The 18,629-nt window shown below is 35.6% G+C and overlaps 1 protein-coding gene across 1 annotated transcript; it reads right to left on the bottom strand.

Annotated features, from left to right (window-relative positions):
• Window positions 1-550: 550 nt before the first annotated feature.
• On the bottom strand, window positions 551-7,309 carry LOC132624701 (uncharacterized). Its single transcript, XM_060339440.1, has 11 exons — window positions 7,306-7,309; window positions 5,981-6,435; window positions 5,062-5,248; window positions 4,790-4,923; window positions 3,969-4,081; window positions 3,597-3,720; window positions 3,156-3,305; window positions 2,869-3,024; window positions 2,331-2,410; window positions 2,193-2,242; window positions 551-1,043 (listed from the first exon to the last, which is right to left on the bottom strand). Exons 1-11 carry the CDS (start codon window positions 7,307-7,309, stop codon window positions 904-906), a joined length of 1,593 nt encoding a protein of 530 aa, XP_060195423.1. The 3' UTR covers window positions 551-903.
• Between the last annotated feature and the right edge of the window lie 11,320 nt (window positions 7,310-18,629).

Below are 18,629 nucleotides of genomic sequence, written 5' to 3'. Positions count from 1 at the left end.
AAAGTGCTCCCTAACAAAGATAAAATTTAGTTCCTCTGCAAAGTGGTTAAAAATATTGAGAATATTGAGACTAAGGATTTTAGTTTATATGAACCGAAACAGATCTATTTAGTATCTCCGTGAATAAGTCATAGGAGGGCAGAAGAAAAAAAAAATGTCTCTCCTTATGGAAACGAATTCATTTCACTAGGCTGAAACATGCCTCTCAGATAACTTATACTCTTGCAGTGACCAATTTCCAAGTTGTTCCACTAATTAGAACTCGTAAAATGCTTGGGGTCTTGATTGATAAGTATTTTAGCACTTCCTCTGTCCTAATAAGAAAATCAAGACTTGGAGCTCGAAACTTAAAACATTTAAGTTAAAAGTAAAAGTGTAAATTCAAAAATAACTTTCTCATTTTTTTTGAAAATAAAAATAAAATAATTCAGAATCTACATAAATCTTTATGTTTTGAAGAAAAGGGAGTAAAACACAATTGCTCAATTCCCAATATATTATAATGTCATATAACAAAAGGGACAACAGGCGTACTAGACTGCAGATGCAATGATGCAAACAAGGAACTCAACAGAAGTTAGTCTTCAAATTCTTACATCCTTTTCCTGCAGATGTAGTTGGCGTTAGGAAGAAAAAGCTTCTGTTCCATTTGAGAAATATATGTTTAAGGTAATGGTCTGTTAATGCCCTGATATGTTATCTTTGATAGTTACCACAAGTGATCATGTGATGGTGGAAAGAAAAGGCATTTCAGTTCCATATGCTGCACTGCAACTGATGACCAATCTCTCGAAAGCAATATGTACAAGAAGGAAAACACCGAGGTGTTTGTAAAAAGGTGGTTTCTCATGTTAGCAAAAGCAAGTATAATTTGCCAGTTTTCTGGTGAAGGAAAAATACTGTCTACATGCTGAAAGTTGCCATCTTTTCATCATAGTAATCGTCCAGCCAGCCCTTGATTAGCTTAACCTCACTTGACCTTTGATCCAGAAGCCAATCAGGATCTTCAGCAGTTGCAGCACGCAGATCTAAGTGATGGGCACCTAAACATAAACAACAGTGTTCAGTTATTCAAGTTTTTACTTCTCTCCTCTTGTTGTTTTCTGACAATTATGAATTACCAACATTATATAGAAACGTACACATTGATGTCAAACCGTCAAAGCCGTTATATTCATTGAGCTTCTATAAAGAAAAATGAACTATATCCTTGCACTCAAGCTAGTCAAGAGAGTTGATTATGATCTTTTTTCGGTGAGCAGAAATTTGATCACGATCCTTCTTATTTTTTATGATGGTGGTGTTTGGGCCAGCTTGTGGCACCTCGACTATTCCACCGGGTACATATTACCCCCCACCAGTACAAATAGCAAGTTGATCACAATCTTATGCTCAAGAAATGGTTTATCAACTAGCAGATATAAAGTATAACAGGGAGTACAAACATAGATGACAAATATAATTGGTGGAAGAGAAAAACAAAAGACAAGAGGGACTTAATAATGGAGTTCCTTCTCCCAGAACAAAACACAGTTCATGATGAGGGGGCTTTCTGTTACCCGCTCACATAAACTTTGATGAACTTACTGTCTCATTCAAACCTAGCATCACACAAATAGTTAGATTACATTTTTCATTGGTAGCCCTAATATTTACTGATGAAGAGGTTCATACAGTATCACTAGCTGAAGTTGCAACTTCATCAAGTTGAGTTTCAATTAGGAGACCCGGAGAGACCAAATGGCTAGTTGCTCACTAACTATAAACGTGAACAGAGGAAAGTAGTCAGCCATCACAATTCACAAATTTGTCGTTGAAGAGTAAAACAGAAGAATCCTTTAAAGAAAGCAAGTGTTTGAACTGATTGCCATTCTTACTGAAAAAAAATGCTGGCGATGGCACTTACGATGGTAGTAATGTGGCTATCCCAGCCTTGTGCAGTAACAGAAATTCATAAATGAACATATAAGGAAAAGAAAAGGAGAGATTGGTGATAATTGGTATCAATCATAATTGCTTGAAGAAACAACTAAAGGATGAGGTCACATTAACTCAGCAGACAGAAATAACGAAAGCCATTCACTCAGATTGATGACTGCTTATGAGAAAAGATGGCACATTTTTGCACTGTTACTTACATCAAAAGAGTGACGAGAATGAGGAATTATCTAACAATGCAGTTAGAGGAATACCTTTCTCAGTATTTAGAGCAACTATAGTTTCTGACACATCCTCCAGAACACTACAAAAAATGTGGACATATAATTTTAGCAAAAATTTTTGGATTGAGTTTCCATAGTCTACATAAGAAACTAAAGAAAAAAGAGTACCTGCCACCACTCCAGGGATCTAACAGGCCATTTGAGAATATGATGTTACTGCCAAAAGCTTTTAGCGCACTCTTGAATGCCTTCAATACAAGAAAGAAACAGCAAATAACTCAAACAAGGGAGCTGAAAGAAAATGAAAATCTAAAAACTAAGCAGTTTAGAACCACTGCTACATTTTAGACTCTGTACAAATTCCTTCAAAGGAAACATCACTTGATTGCACATTCTATGTATTTTCCAAATAACCAAATTTATAATATACTGAGCAATTTAAACATAAAATAAGTATTTAATCCTTTTGAAAGTTTTAAAATACTCTTCTTGTCTTGTCAAAAAGATCAAAGATTTCAAAATTGTTACCCCCCTTCTTATTCTATCCAAACCTACAAGAACATGAACCTGTCATAAGCTCTTCAGAGTGAATAGATCAGGAGATATAGACCTCAAAAGATCTTATTTTCTAACTCTACACACAGTATATATAGCTTCCTCGAAAGAATATACAGAGCATTGACATAGTTTTTGCACATCGTCATACATGTCCACCAAATTCAGTTGTTATCCATGTCGGCCTTGGTTTGACATGATAATCTTTCAAGCACTGCTCTTCATTCGACTTTGGGTCATAATAGAACTCTCGAAACATACTAGTCGTCTTGTTACTTGCCATTGGCATAACCATCTCAGTGCATGCCTGAATACATTGTACGAAAGATAAAAGCAACTTAGTTAGGAGGAATTTTTGTAGGAACACATCCTTTTATGACTTAAAAACTCAAATTATGAGCAACTACGCAAGGGTATGTGTATTTATCATCACCATACCTGCCAGCCCCAACCACTCATACCATGAGGATCATCGTCCAGATTGAAACAGTTAACTTTTCCAGTGTAATTATAATAGACACTAATTCCTTCAAATATACGCTGCAGGACACTAGCACCATCAGGCAAACCATCAATCTTCCTACATACCTGAAAGCAAAGAGGTTGGAAGGATATTATTCACAGGAAAGAAATTGCTCCACACAACTGACTACTTGCTGATTACCAACAACAACATGCCCAGTGCATTCCCACAAGTGGGGTCTGGGACACACAATTGACTACTTGTTGACAACCATGCAGGGAAAAGACATCTGTTATCTGCAACACAGTATCCATTGAGAGGTGAATGCTTTTCCTCATAAAGATGGCTTCAGCATCATTTATTGTAATCTCGAAAATACAGGTAGCTTCACTGAGAGAATAAGGTCCAGTTCTAACCTCTTTAATGGGGCTTCCAGGTAAAGGCATCAAGAAGTCGGTAGGATAGGGGTAGTTGGCCATTGCCAAGTAACTATAAGCAGATTCCAACCAGTTAGTCAGGCCGTCAACACTCTCCAGTTCCCTGCCACTCACAACGTTGGATCAAATTGCCTCAACTTGAAACTTGAATCTTGAGATTCTATAGGTTAATTACACTGTTAGCTCACAAGCTATATTGCTCAGACTCTCCAAAAATGATGCCGCACCCGTGTCGGATCCTTCAAAAATGCACTACTTTTGGAGGATCCGATACGCACCCGTGTCCATTTTTGAAGAGTCCGAGTAACATAGCTCACAAGACAGCAAATAGTGGTGTCGTAGGCATCTTACCTACAGATGTGGAAAGTCTTTGTCAGTTGTGCAAGTCCGCCATTTATCTGTCCCACCTTGTTAATCACATCCCAAGACTCTTTGATTGTGTTAAAGCAACTCATACTCTCACGCTGCAGAAGGTCTTACAGCAAAGATGTCATAAATGCTAAACTAGAGTTTTAAGAATGGAATTACAAGAACTAGATTAGTGAAGGATCACTGTGCTAATTTGGCAAAGCAAAATCTGGATCCAATCAGTCAAATGTGATAAGATCTTTGGCCAAGTCCATACTAGATTCAAATTATGGGGTTGAGATTGATGTTAATGTGAATTAAATATCAGTCCTGAAGTGGACAGTGTAAAACTTTGCTGTGGTTTGTAAATCTACTTTATAGTTTATAAATTGCAATGCCTAAAGTTTTATACATTAAACATTTACATAGGTTAATGTGCTCTAAATCTGAATTATAGATTCCAAATTCAGATCCATTGAAATCCTACTAGTCTAAGATATGACGGCATGATAGTCTACAATTGCACAAAAGTTGTACAGAGAATTAGTAAAAGTTGTGCCTGCCCTTCAATTTTTGACTCATGGCAAGATTACTCTACCACTCTATAAATTGAAGCTAGATATGTATCTTCACTTCATCAAATTCAAATCAAAGAATGAAGTAGACCAAAACTGATGGGATTTGCCAAAAAGAAAAAATTCTTCTTATAAGAGATTTTATTGGGTTAGAATTTATCAAATAAGATCTGATTCTACTCAAAAGTTTCCCAAATAGATACTAGTAAATTTAGATATCACTAGAGATAGAAACTCAGTCTTACGGACCCTGAAATCATTGGAGACAATGTTATAAAAGGTTTCAGGTGGCACGAGATCTTCAAACTGAAGTATTGGTGCAGAAGAAGCAAGTGCACCAATGGAAATATGGGGATATTTGAGCCTCATCCAAGCTGCAAGCACTGTTCCAAACACAAAAAAATAGAGAACCGCTAAGTGAAACACAACTCATAAGATTGATTAAATACAAATGCACAGAACACATTCTAGCAGAGTTAAAATTACTGATGCACTAAACTAGTAAATGCTACAGTACTTACTTCCACCATATGATCCACCAAACAACACAACAGGGCATGCCTGTGCAGATAAATTTCTTTTAAGCTCAGTGATTAACACGGCATAATCAGCTAGTGCTTGTTCAGCTGTTAGATGTGACAAAGTTGTAGCATTCTTATATGCTTCTTCCTTACTTCCATACGGCATTGACTCCCCATAGTATCGATGCTGCAAAAACCAAATTGTAATTATTTATCAATCTTCACTATATAATAATGTAAGGAAATTTTCTGATTACAACTAGTCTACGATGGTGAGTGTAAGTTTACTCCATTTTCTTCAATAAGCTATAATGCTTCTTATTCACTTTCTGATTCATTAATCTACATCTCCTCTTGTGAAGTCTTTAACAACCTCTAAGATGTTGGCTGGCATTCATCTGTCAGCATCTCCTCTTGTGGAGCCCTAAGAACCTCCCAATTTTCGGGCTCAGCCAGCCCAAGAGTGACCCTTAACATGGTATGATACTATTCCTTTTGGACAAAGCCTTGACTTTTTCCCCCAAAAAATATTGTCATTTAAGAGCATCGCTTATTGAGAGTCAATTTGACTAAACTTCAAAGTTAAATTGGATTTGATCAAATCAAGATTTAGATACTCAAAAACTATAGGAAAAATACTACAAGTTGCAACTTTTGTCACGTCAATTTGATGAAAACATACAGTTTAAATTGTTTGGTCAAAGTTCAAATAATTTGCCTTCCGAGAAGTTAAACATGACAACTAATTTGGGAAGGGGGGAGTAGGACTTTGTTCGACACTCAGCATAAGCTTGTCCCTAGGCTAAGTGAGATTTGCGAGTATGGGGCTTGTTATGTAGCTATTCAAGCACTCAATTCATTGCTAACAACAAAAATAGAAACTTTATGAGTAAAATAAGAAGAATGGCAAGTAGTTTACCTCAGGGAAGATAACCATAGCGCCAAAACGAGGAGCAATTTCCCAAACGAAGCCTGTATTAGCAGCGAACCATTCGATATCACCTTCATTCCCACAGTAGAGGAAAATAGGGCCCAATCGAGAGGGACCCACCCAGTGTTGAGTATTGATCAGATAACGCTGTTGAAACGAAGGTAAATCAGCGAAACTGAAGTGATCCAGCTTCTGCTCGATATATTTAGTCTCATACTCGTATTTTGGGGCTTTGCTTTTATCAACAAGTGAAAATGTCCTGCTTGAGCTCTTCAAATTGCCAAGATAATGAGCACCTGACAATTTAATAGCTGATGCTTGACATAAAAATGAGACAATGATCAGTATAAGAAGAGTGTAGAGAAATGAAGAAGAAGAAGAAGAAGAAAAGTTGACATTTTTGCTGGAGGATTTGTTTTCGGAGACAATGAGGAATTGACACTCTAAACTCCAACATCATCTGTGTTTTGTTGCGCTAACTTTATGTGTTGCTTTCTTTTGGGATGATGATGTTATGGGTCCATAAAATTATGTTTTGGTACCATAAATGTCGAGAAAACGCCATAAATAGTTCCTTCGCTGTAGGCCTAAAATGATCCATTAAATATATATTTATTAGTTTTAATTTTTTAACTATCCAAAAACTTATCAAGTTTCGTCTCTGCCTATTTTTATACAAACAGCGTACACAACCCGGTAAGTGTATAGTCAAGGAATTATTTATAGTTTTTTCTCGATAAATGTTTGATGCAAAACTTGTAACCCTTATGTTTTAGAACATTAATTTCAAAATGGGAATGAGTTTAACTTATATAGATCGTTAGTGAAATAATGTTACATCCCGTACTTTTGTACGTTGGGATATGTCGTAGTAAATTCATATGAGCTTGAAGGAATTAAGGTCATTAATGAGGTCATAGAGGATTTATGACGGTGTTATTGTAAGACCTTGTAAGTTTGACAACCATGATACCGTTAGATATTATTTTGATATGACATATATCTTAATATTATTTTGATATGATATATATCTTCTTTTAAGTAAAACCTTTTAGTAAAGATTTGATAAGTATAATTTCAGGTAGTTACTATTATTACTACTTTCGAATATGCTTTAAATTATACACCTGATATGAGGAAGTTATAAATGAGACTTTCATAAATTATAGGGATAGACATTATTTTTCTGACAAGAAAAGTTATCTTTTCCCATTTTGGAAATTAATAATACAAAAATTTGTAATCTTGATACAATGTTGGAAAAATTAGAATTTTGATAAAAATATATTTTTGTTACCATTTATAATAGTTACCCATTAATGGATAATTTGGTATAAAAATTATACTAGTCATATTGCCCAACTTACTTTAGTTTTAATTAAATGATTTGTCCCAATCATAAGGATATTCTTTATTACTACTATATTAGAAGCACCAGTTTGGGCACTTCGTCGTCCGTTTGTGGGCCCAAAAAAAAATTGTGGGCCCACATATTTTAAACAACTACTAATATTTAAAAACAACTACTAATAGTTAAAAAAAAAATTGTGGCCCACATATTTTAAACAACTACTAATATTTAAAAAAAAATTGTGGGCCCATATTAAACACCAAGCAGTAATAAAAAAAGAAATAAAAAATAAAAAAGTGGGACCCACCACATCCAAACTCACGGGAAAAAAAGTGGATCCCATATTAAACACCAACCATAATAAAAAAAATTACTACTATATTAGAAGCACCAGTTTGGGCACTTCGTCGTCCGTTTGTGGGCCCACATATTTTAAACAACAACTAATAATATATATTTTTTTTTAAATTATGGGCCCAAATTTTAAACAACTACTAATATTTAAAAACAACTACTAATAGTTAAAAAAAAAATGTGGCCCACATATTTTAAACAACTACTAATATTTTTAAAAAAATTGTGGGCTCATATTAAACACCAAGCAGTAATAAAAAATAAAAAAAATTAAAAAAAAAAGTGAAACCCACCACATCCAAACTCACGGGAAAAAAAAAAAGTGGATCCCATATTAAACGCCAACCAATAATAAAAAAAAAAAAGAAAAAAAAAGTGGAATCCACCACATCCAAACTCACGGGAAAAAAAAATGGATCCCATATTAACAAAATCAAGCAATATTAAAAAAAAAAAAGTGAATCCCATATTAAAAAAACAAACAATTTTTTTTAAAAAAAAAGTGCTTAGAAAATCAAACAATTAAATCAATAATGATGGATTCATCGCCACATGCGTATCAACCCATTAGAGGGAGCAAATGAAATTATTGTACAGCAACATACTTAAAATACAAAAATGCTTAGAAAATCAAACAATTAAATCAATAATGATGGATTTATTGTCACATGCGTATCGACCCATTAGTGGGAGCAAATGAAATTATTGTACAGCAACATACTTAAAATACTTATATATATATATATCCGTTTTTCAATTTTTGAAAAAAAAAATGTGGGCCCATATAGCCTGATGGATTCATTGTCACATGCGTATCAACCCATTAGAGGGAGCAAATACAATTATTGTACAACAACATACTTAAAATACAAAAGTGCTTAGAAAATCAAACAATTAAATCAATAATGATGGATTTATTGTCACATGCGTATCAACCCATTAGTGGGAGCAAATGAAATTATTGTACAGCAACATACTTAAAATACTTATATATATATATATATATATATATATCCGTTTTCCAATTTTTGAAAAAAAAATTGTGGGCCCATATAGCCTGATGGATTCATTGTCACATGCGTATCAACCCATTAGAGGGAGCAAATACAATTATTGTACAGCAACATACTTAAAATACAAAAGTGCTTAGAAAATCAAACAATTAAATCAATAATGGTGGATTTATTGCCACATGCGTATCAACCCATTAGTGGGAGCAAATGACATTATTGTACAGCAACATACTTAAAATACTTTTTAAAAAAAAGTGTGGTCCCCATATTAAACACCAACCAATATGAAAAAATAAAAAAAAAACACCAACCAATTTTTTTTTTTTTAAAAAAAAGTAAATAAAATGGAACCCACCATCTCCAAACTCACGGGAAAAAAAAGGTGGACTCCATATTAACAAAATCAAGCAATATAAAAAAAATGTGAATCCGATATTAAAAAAATAAACAATGTAAAAAAAAAGAGTGCAGACTTTGTATTCGTAGCAAACACTAATATAATAAAGTTTTAGATGCGGAGCACAAACTACAATGTTATATTAATCGTGCTTTGAACATAGTATCCCATATTGACAAAATCAAGCAATATAAAAAAAAAAAAAAAAAGTGAATCCCATATTAAAAAAACAAACAATGTCAAAAAAAAAAAATGCAGACTTTGTATTCATAGCAAACACTAATATAATAAAGTTTTAGATACGAAGCACGAACTATAATGTTATATTAATCGTGCAAACTAATAATGTCCAAAAGGGAAATGGAACTCACCATCTCCAAACTCATGGGAAAAGAAAAAAGTGGACCCCATATTATCAAAATCAAGCAATATAAAAAAAAAAAAAAGTGAACCCATACTAAAAAAAATATAATGTTTAAAAAAAATGTGCAGACTTTATATTCGTAGCAAACACTAATATAATAAAGTTTTAGATACGGAGCACAAACTACAATGTTATAGTAATAGTGTTTTGAACATAGTATATGTATATATATTATATGCATAAAAATAGTACAAACTAATAATGTCAAAAAAAAAAAAGTGCACCCCATACTAAACGACATCAAGCAATATATATATAAAAAAAAAGTGAACCCCATATTAAAAAAAAAATAATGTAAAAAAAAAGTGCGTGTTTTGAACATAGTATATATATATATGCATAAAAATAGTGCAAATTAATAATGTCCAAAAAAAAAGTGCACTCCCTATTAAAAAATCAAATATTATTCATGTAATTTCCAATGTATCTCATTAAGTCACTAATGATGAATTCATTACCACGTGCGTGTCAATCGATGAAATTGTTTTTCTTCAAAAGGTTAAGTAGTCAAACCATACAATTTTCTTTCTTTTTTTATATTAGCCTGAGATCTAATCTAGATATTAAACTGTTGTATTTGTTATTCCGCCATGTCATTTATTTGTTATGTTTACTAAAATAAATATACTTAAAATATTTATATTTTAAAATAAGATAGAATTTAATTACTTTTTTATTTTTATTCTTACTCTAATAAATGTGAAAAGAAATTAATGTCATAAAAAAATAATATACCAAATGCAGATCAAATAATGAATAAGGTAAATTAGTCAAATTATAATTCTAATCGACGTTTTCTTAAAAAACCATGCAAAAGATAACATGACAAGTAAAATGAGCTAAACCGAGAATATTTACTAAAAATTAAAAAATAGTATTTCTTAGTTTAAATAAAAAAACGATTTCTACTTTGTTTCGTTTTAAACATGTAAAATTAATTTAATAATTTGAATTGGAATCGTCCAAATCAAAATTTGATAAAAAATAATAAGTATTTTACACCTTTAAATTAATCAAATTAAAATTGAAAGTATCAACTGATGCTTAAATATTGCTATTGTTTTATCTCAAAGAGAAGAAAATAGTTTCCTTTTAAACAAGTCTTCTCTTTTAAAAAATATTAATAAATTTACCGGTTTTGTGTTCATAGCGAACATTAATATAATAAAATTTTAGATACGGAACACAAACTACAATGTTATATTAATCGTGTTTTGAACATAATATATATATATATATATATATATATATATATATATATATATATATATATATATTCAAAAACAACTACATACACATAAATACACTATAATCTAAAGTGTTAGGTCCGTGCACAGCACGGGCAAGCGTCTAGTTATTTAAAGAAAGGGGACAAACTTTCCATTAAGTGGGACCACTACAAGGATTTTTTTTTTTTTAAATCCTATACTAATCTATTAGTTTCTTACGTGTCACAAATTCCATTTGCTATATAACACTAAGCATTAATCATTCTTTATAGTGAAGAAAGTGGGGGTTAGTGGGTTAGCCAAACTTTGATCCTTGGAAAAATTTAACCAACTCAATAATCCAATTCTATATGTATGTATTGAAACTTCAAGTTACGGATCTGGAAATTATTTTACATACTCAGCACATAAGAGTGCCTCTAGTCCCAAAGGCCGGTCATTCTTTTAACTCCCAAATAAACCACGACAATTACGAATCGATGGTTCGAAATCAAGCCTTTAAGCTAGGATTCAAGGTTAGATGTTGTTATATTGTTTGGTCGTGTTGTTCTTGTGTTGTTGAGACACTGGATATATGGATTAATGGTGGCATGTTATTGTTAATGTTGTGACCTTGAGGGAGGTGAAAGGAACAAGGGAGATGCTGCCCGATTTATTGTAGAATGAACTATCGCTCTATATATGAGTGTTGTATCGTTTGTAGCATGACACTAATGTTGTTATTGTTCATTGTAGATTGATGCGTAGAGGAGATTATCCCCGACACTAGTAAGAGCTTGGTGCTAAGGTATGTAAAGGCTATCCTTCTTTTTTTGTTTGGTATGATTCTTTATCGAACGAGTCCATGTGCACAAAGAGTTTCCACTCATAGAGATTTCATGTCTATATTGTTTCGTGATATTCGTATAGTAGTTTCCCTCGTCGGGAATTCACTTTCAGTTAGCACTGTTGCCACGTAGTTAATAGATGGAAAGAGAGATTGTAAAGTTTATGGAAGTGTATATTTGCCTTCGGGGCTATGATGTTTGCCTTCGGGGCTATGATAGTTGCCTTCGGGGCTTTGATGTTTGCTTTCGGGGCTATGATGCTTGCCTACGGGCTTATTGGCCATGCAGTTGCCTTCGGGGCTATACCAACGCGCGCTTGAATTATTAGTTATTAGACGTCAGAGGCAACTAAGTACAACCGGATTCTTTATTGAATTTTCAGTTATCTTATATTTCATTTCAGTGTTAGTTTCAGTCGCCTTACATACTCGGTACATTATTTCAAATTGACGTCCCTTTGCCTCAGGACGCTGTGTTCATGCCCGCTCGTTTAGATAGGCAGTTAGAGAGACCGCCTCAGTAGATTGCCGAGTACCAGCTAGAGTGGTAAGCTCCATGTCATTCGCAGTTACCCAGGCAAGAGTTTTGTGTATATACAGATTATGGGTAGGTTGGGGCCCTGTCCCGACCATAGTACAGTCATTACTCTTTAAAGGCTTGTAGACATATTCCTGTATGATATATATGTCAGTATAGAGGCCTTTCTGGCCCTTGTATATGTTCCTTTTGGTACTGTTGGTTGTAGACATTTTTGGCGGCCTCGTTGGATTGCACAATTATGTATATACGTTTTGGGTGAGTTTGTCCTTCAGGTATGATAGTTGTTACTTACAGATGATTCAGGATATGGCCTTATCAGCCCTAGGTTGGTATTATCTGTTTGCAAGTAGGCCTCGTCGACCTAAGTTGAGGGTTACCCCTCTAGAGTCACATTTACAGAGTCGTTCGCTCGGGCCTAGTACGGCACCGGGTGCCGGCCACGTCTCTCCAGATTTGGGGTGTGACAAATAAATTTTTACAAGTCAAGTCAATTTTAATTATTGTTGTAGTTAATGTGAGACTATTTTGCACATTATTAGTGCCTATGCGCCGCAAACGGGCTTGGGCGAGGAGGAGAAAAGACATTTTTGGGAGGATTTGGACGAGATGATGGGAAGTATACCGTCCACTGAGAAGCTATTCATCGGAGAAGATTTCAATGGGCACATTGGGTCAATTTCAGGGGAATATGACGATGTGCATGGAGGTTGGGGTTTCGGGGACAGGAACGGAGGAGGAGTTGCACTGTTGGATTTTGCAAAAGCCTTTGGGCTGATGGTGGCCAATTCGAGTTTCCCGAAGAAGGAGGAGCACTTGGTAACCTTTCGTAGTTCGGTGGCTAAGACGCAGATAGACTTTTTACTCCTTAGGAAGGATGATAAAGGTCTTTGTAAAGACTGCAAGGTGATCCCGAGTGCGAATCTAACGACCCAACATAAGCTTTTGGTGATGGATTTGGAAATCAAGATGAGGAAGAGAAAGAGGGTCGTGGACGACAGGCCTAGGATCAAATGGGGGAGTTTGACCATGACGGGTGCCCTGGAGATGGGGGAGAAGCTGAGATCTATGGGAGCCTGGGAGAGTAGTGGGGAGGCGACCAATATGTGGGATAGGACGGCCAGTTGCATTAGGGAAGTAGCTAGAGAGGTGCTGGGGGTCTCGAAGGGTAGCCGTGGTCGGCACCGAGGGGACTGGTGGTGGAATGGAGGAGTTCAAGAGAAGGTGGAAGCAAAAAAGGTGGCGTATGCGAAGTTGGTAGACAACAAGGATGATGAAGAGAGGCGAACGAATAGGGAATTGTACAAGATGGCGAGGAGGGAGGCAAAGTTAGCGGTTACGGCGGCAAAGACAGCTGCTGCCTTTGAACGCCTGTATGCAGAACTAGAGGACAAAGGTGGGGATAAGAAGTTGTACAGACTAGCCAAGGCGAAGGAGAGGAAGGCGCGTGACTTGGATCAGGTGAAATGCATCAAGGACGAGGATGGTAGGGTACTAGTGGAGGACGCCCTCATTAGACGGAGATGACAGTCATACTTCCACAAACTCTTGAACGATGAAGGGAACAGAGATATTGTGTTAGGAGATTTGGAGTACTCCGAAAGGTGTCGTGATTTTGGATATTGTAGGAATATAAAGGTTGAAGAAGTTAAGGGTGTTGTTCATAGGATGAGTAGGGGAAGAGCGACCGGGCCCGATGAGATTCCGGGGGAATTTTGGAAGACTGCAGGCAGGGTAGGTTTAGAATGGTTGACGCGACTCTTTAATGTCATCTTTAAGACGACTAAGATGCCCGAAGAATGGCGATGCAGTACAATGATTCCATTATACAAGAACAAGGGCGACATTCAAAGTTTCAACAACTACAGAGGGATCAAGCTGCTAAGCCACACTATGAAAGTGTGGGAAAGGGTGGTGGAGATGAGGGTGAGGAGACGCGTGTCTATCTCAGAGAACCAGTTCGGATTCATGCCGGGGCGCTCAACTATAGAAGCCATTCATCTTGTACGGAGACTGGTGGAGCAATATATGGAGAGGAAGAGGGACTTGCACATGGTATTCATCGACCTAGAAAAGGCATACGACAAAGTGCCGAGAGAGGTTCTATGGAGATGCTTGGAGGCTAGAGGTGTACCTGTGGCGTACATTAGGGCGATCAAGGACATGTATGATGGGGCCAAGACCAGGGTAAGGACTTTGGGAGGAGACTCAGAGCACTTCCCAGTGGTGATGGGGCTGCATCGGGGATCAACTCTTAGCCCATTTTTATTCTCCTTAGTGATCGATGGATTGACGCGGCAAATTCAAGGTGAGGTGCCATGGTGTATGTTATTTACGGATAACATAGTCCTGATTGACGAGTCTCGCAGCGGGGTTAACGCTAAGCTGGAAGTTTGGAGACAAACTCTGGAGTCTAAAGGGTTCAAGTTGAGTAGGACCAAGACAGAGTACTTGGAGTGCAAGTTCAGTGATGTAGTACATAAGGCTGACGTGGAAGTGAAGCTTGGCACCCAGGTCATACAGAAGAAAGATAGTTTCAAGTATCTTGGGTCTATTATACAAGGAAATGGGGAGATTGATGATGACGTCACACATCGTATTGGTGCAGGATGGATGAAATGGAGGCTTGCCTCCGGAGTGTTGTGTGACAAGAAGGTGCCACTGAAACTTAAAGGCAAGTTCTACAAAGTGGTGGTTAGACCAGCTATGTTGTATGGGGCGGAGTGTTGGCCAGTCAAGAAATCTCAGGTTCAAAAGATGAAAGTGGCGGAAATGAGAATGCTGCGATGGATGTGTGGGCACACTAGGAGTGATAGGATTAGGAATGAAGTCATCCGAGACAAGGTTGGAATAGCCTCAGTGAAAGACAAGATGCGGGAAGCGAGGCTGAGATGGTTTGGGCATGTAATGCGGAGAGATGAAAATTCCCCAGTGCGGAGGTGCGAGAGGTTGGCCAGCGACGGTTTCAGAAGAGGTAGAGGTAGGCCGAAGAATTATTGGGGGGAAGTGATTAGACAGGACATGGCGCATTTCTTGCTTACGGAGGACATGACCTTAGATAGGAGAGTATGGAGGACTCATATTAGGGTAGAAGGATAGTATGTAGTTGCGTCTATCCTCCCTTAAGAGTAGTTATGTTGTTCTATAGTTTCTTGTCTCTTGATTTCTGCGAGTATCTGTTGGTTTATAATGACTTATTTACTTTCATTGTTTTCATTTTCATAGTTATCTATAGTAGTTAATTCTCCTTTTACCATGACTTTCTTGCTTTGTTATTCCTTGCTTTCATATTGTTTTCGATACGCTTGATCATATCTAACCTTTTGTCTTTTCCTCTGTTTGTCTCCTCTCTTGAGCCGAGGGTCTTTCGGAAACAACCGCCCTACCTTTCAAGGTGGGGGTTAGGTCTGCGTACACTCTACCCTCCCCAGACCCCACGTAGTGGGATTATACTAGGCTTGTTGTTGTTGTTGTTGTTGTTGTTGTTGTTGTTGTTGTTAATCCCCTCTTATTTTTAGATTATATGATCAGATCAAACTTCTGATATTTTTGCTTGAAGTTTTGGTTGCAAAGGTCAAACTTCAAATATATTCAACTATTTTGAAGTTTGAATTACCTCTTCATCTTTGCTAATATTTTCAAGTTTTTCCAACAACACATACTTGATGTAAACTCAATTCTCATATTAGAAATCCAAAACCCACTTCTACAAACTTAGCACAATGGTAATTAATGTTGAACGCTTAGCAGACTAAAGAAATTTTTAAAAAGGTGACTGCGTTTTAAATGATGATGTGTTAATAGGCGGGCAATTTGCGCGATTTCCCTTCAAAGACGCTAGTCTTTAATTTCCCCCCCTCAAATTACTGGTCTTTAATTTTTACCCTTTCGCTTAAAAAGGTGGCCGAAAATACCCTGAGGTTCTGGGTTCGAACCCCCATTCAGTAAAAAATAAATAAAAAATCGCAAGGCATAAGTTCATATGAAACTATGCCTATTCACTATGTAGTTACATAGAAACTATGCCGGACACGGCAAAGGTTTCTATGAAACTACATTGAACCCATGCCTATAGGCATAGTTGCGAAATTAAGGTAGAACTTCATTTCGACAAGGCATAGGTTCTATAGAAACCTATGCCTTGCGATATTATTATTATTTTCGACTCTGCTGGAGATCGAACCCAGAATCTCTGGTGCGAAAAGGGTACTTTTGCCCATAAATTTTTATTAAATGAGAAGTAGGGACAAAAATTAAAGACCGGCAAATTGAGGGTAAACAATTAAAGACCAGTCCGTATGAAGAACAATCCACGCAATTTTTTGTTAATTGGCTACGGAGTGAACTTACTTCGTTCCAATCCCAGAGAGCTTCTGGGCTTCGAGTAAACGAATTGTCTTGGTTTGGGAATGTTTTGTCCAGTATAATGAGGAAATCTGGGCTTCAAGTAACTGAGACTGTCTTTGCTTGGGCCTAAAATCACGTTTTGTTTGGTCCAAACTCCAAAGTAACGAAACTCACTACGTCCACAAGAAAAATTGTTGCAGTACTATAATAGAAGTACATAACGTTTGCAAAGAATAATTTGCACGGTCAATGTCTTTATAAAATTTTACAACAATATGATTAACTGCTTACTGCTATAACGTAATAACTTATAGAGAAAAAGATACCAGAAGTCATCTGTTTAATAAATTACTCGTTGAGTTATAGCTATGTGTAGATTAGGAGCCCGTTTGGATGAAATTATGGCTTTTGATTTACAAGTCAAAAGCCATAAGTTAGGAATTTTAGCTTAAGGCTTTTAACTTAAAAATAAGTGCTTAAAAGCATTTTTTTTTATTTTACCCAAACATATAAAGTGCTTAAAAACTATTTTGGCTTAAAAGCACCCAAAATAAGCCGATCCACATAGGCTCTAGCTTATCATGTTTAAGTCCTTTATTGACCATTTCTTACTTGATGAGATTAAACTCATTCAAAATTATTTTACCACAAGAAAACTATTTTCGTTATTATAAATTTACACTTAACTTTTTAAGAAATTTCACAATTTCCTTGCATTGTTTAATTGACTTTCTTTAATTAATAAAGAATTTTAGTATTTTCTTATATGGGGATTGGGGACATTAAGGATACATTAAATCTTCTTTCCGAGTTTCAAGTTATTATTTCCCCAATTTAATACATTAAGAAAAAGTAAGTGACCTAGGAACTCATTAAACATCATTTCCAAGTCTTTTAGTTAATACAACATCAACATACCAGTGAGTCCCACAATGTGGGATCTGGGGAGGGTAGATTGTACGCAGACCTTACCCCTATTTTAGGTAGGAAAGCTGTTTCCGGAAGATCCTCAGCTCAAGAAAATTTTGTTGTATAATGACATAAGAATGCATTACTTCTTCTTTTCAAAATTTTATTTTTTTATTGTTATATCCAACTTATGATTATTTTTTAGTTTTTGGGCAAGTGCCTTTTTTAAAACCACCATAAAATTATCATAGGCATCAAAAAAGTTACAATCAATATAGAGCAACTTCATTATTTTGACCTTTTCAATTAATAAAAACTACTCTATATTATTTCTCAGTATGGTCATTAACATTAGAAATGCAGTAAATCTACATTCCAAATTAAGTTATTATTTCAATTTTTCAACATTAGAACTTCACCTAATATTTTGGAACTATAAATTAAACTACTCAAATCTTTATATATGTCAAAAAAGTTTTTAAGAACAAGAATCAATGTAGTGTATTAAAACAAATGGATAATAGTTTATTAATTTGAAGGAACCCTTACCCAATATATATAAACATTACTAATAAATGTCTCTTGTCAAGCTAAAGAGTATATCTAGCTTGTAAGAATATTACAATTATAAACTATAAACATTAAAACGAAAAAAGTGATACTAATTTATAACACGTACGACACATGTATTAAATAGGGAGGATAGGTGTCATATTAAGGAATTAAATAGTATAATTAACCTCACTGATCATTTTGCATTGCAAGGCTTTAATATGTGTTTTGAGCTCTCATGAGAAAATGAAATAACTATGATCAATAAGAAATGCGTTCGTAAAATCCTATGTATCACGATCATCCAATACTAGCAAAGCACCAAGTGATGCGCTAAGGGAGAACACAACACACAAGTCTAGATCTAATTGATCACGCATCGGTGTTATAAACCTTCTACTGCAGAAGAGGCATAAATAAACTTCCAAAGAAATAAGCCATCCATAGTCCTCGACTCCCAGATCATCTATTTCTATATAATTCGTTTCCGTATCATCTATATCCATCTCATCCATCTCTATATAAACCATCTCCGCATCATATTTATTTTTGTGATTTTTGTAATTATGCCCGTTAAAGCTTACCTAGTTGGGACTCTCAACTACCTCTTTATCCAATACATTTTTAACTTGTATGATGCAAGTGATCCTCCAAAATATCTCATGTCATTTAGTTCTTTAATGGTGCATCCTTCACC

This window comes from Lycium barbarum, chromosome 12 (assembly GCF_019175385.1).
Source record: "Lycium barbarum isolate Lr01 chromosome 12, ASM1917538v2, whole genome shotgun sequence".
NCBI classification, from domain to species: Eukaryota; Viridiplantae; Streptophyta; class Magnoliopsida; order Solanales; family Solanaceae; genus Lycium; species Lycium barbarum.
This window is presented reverse-complemented; position numbering and strand designations above follow the sequence as displayed.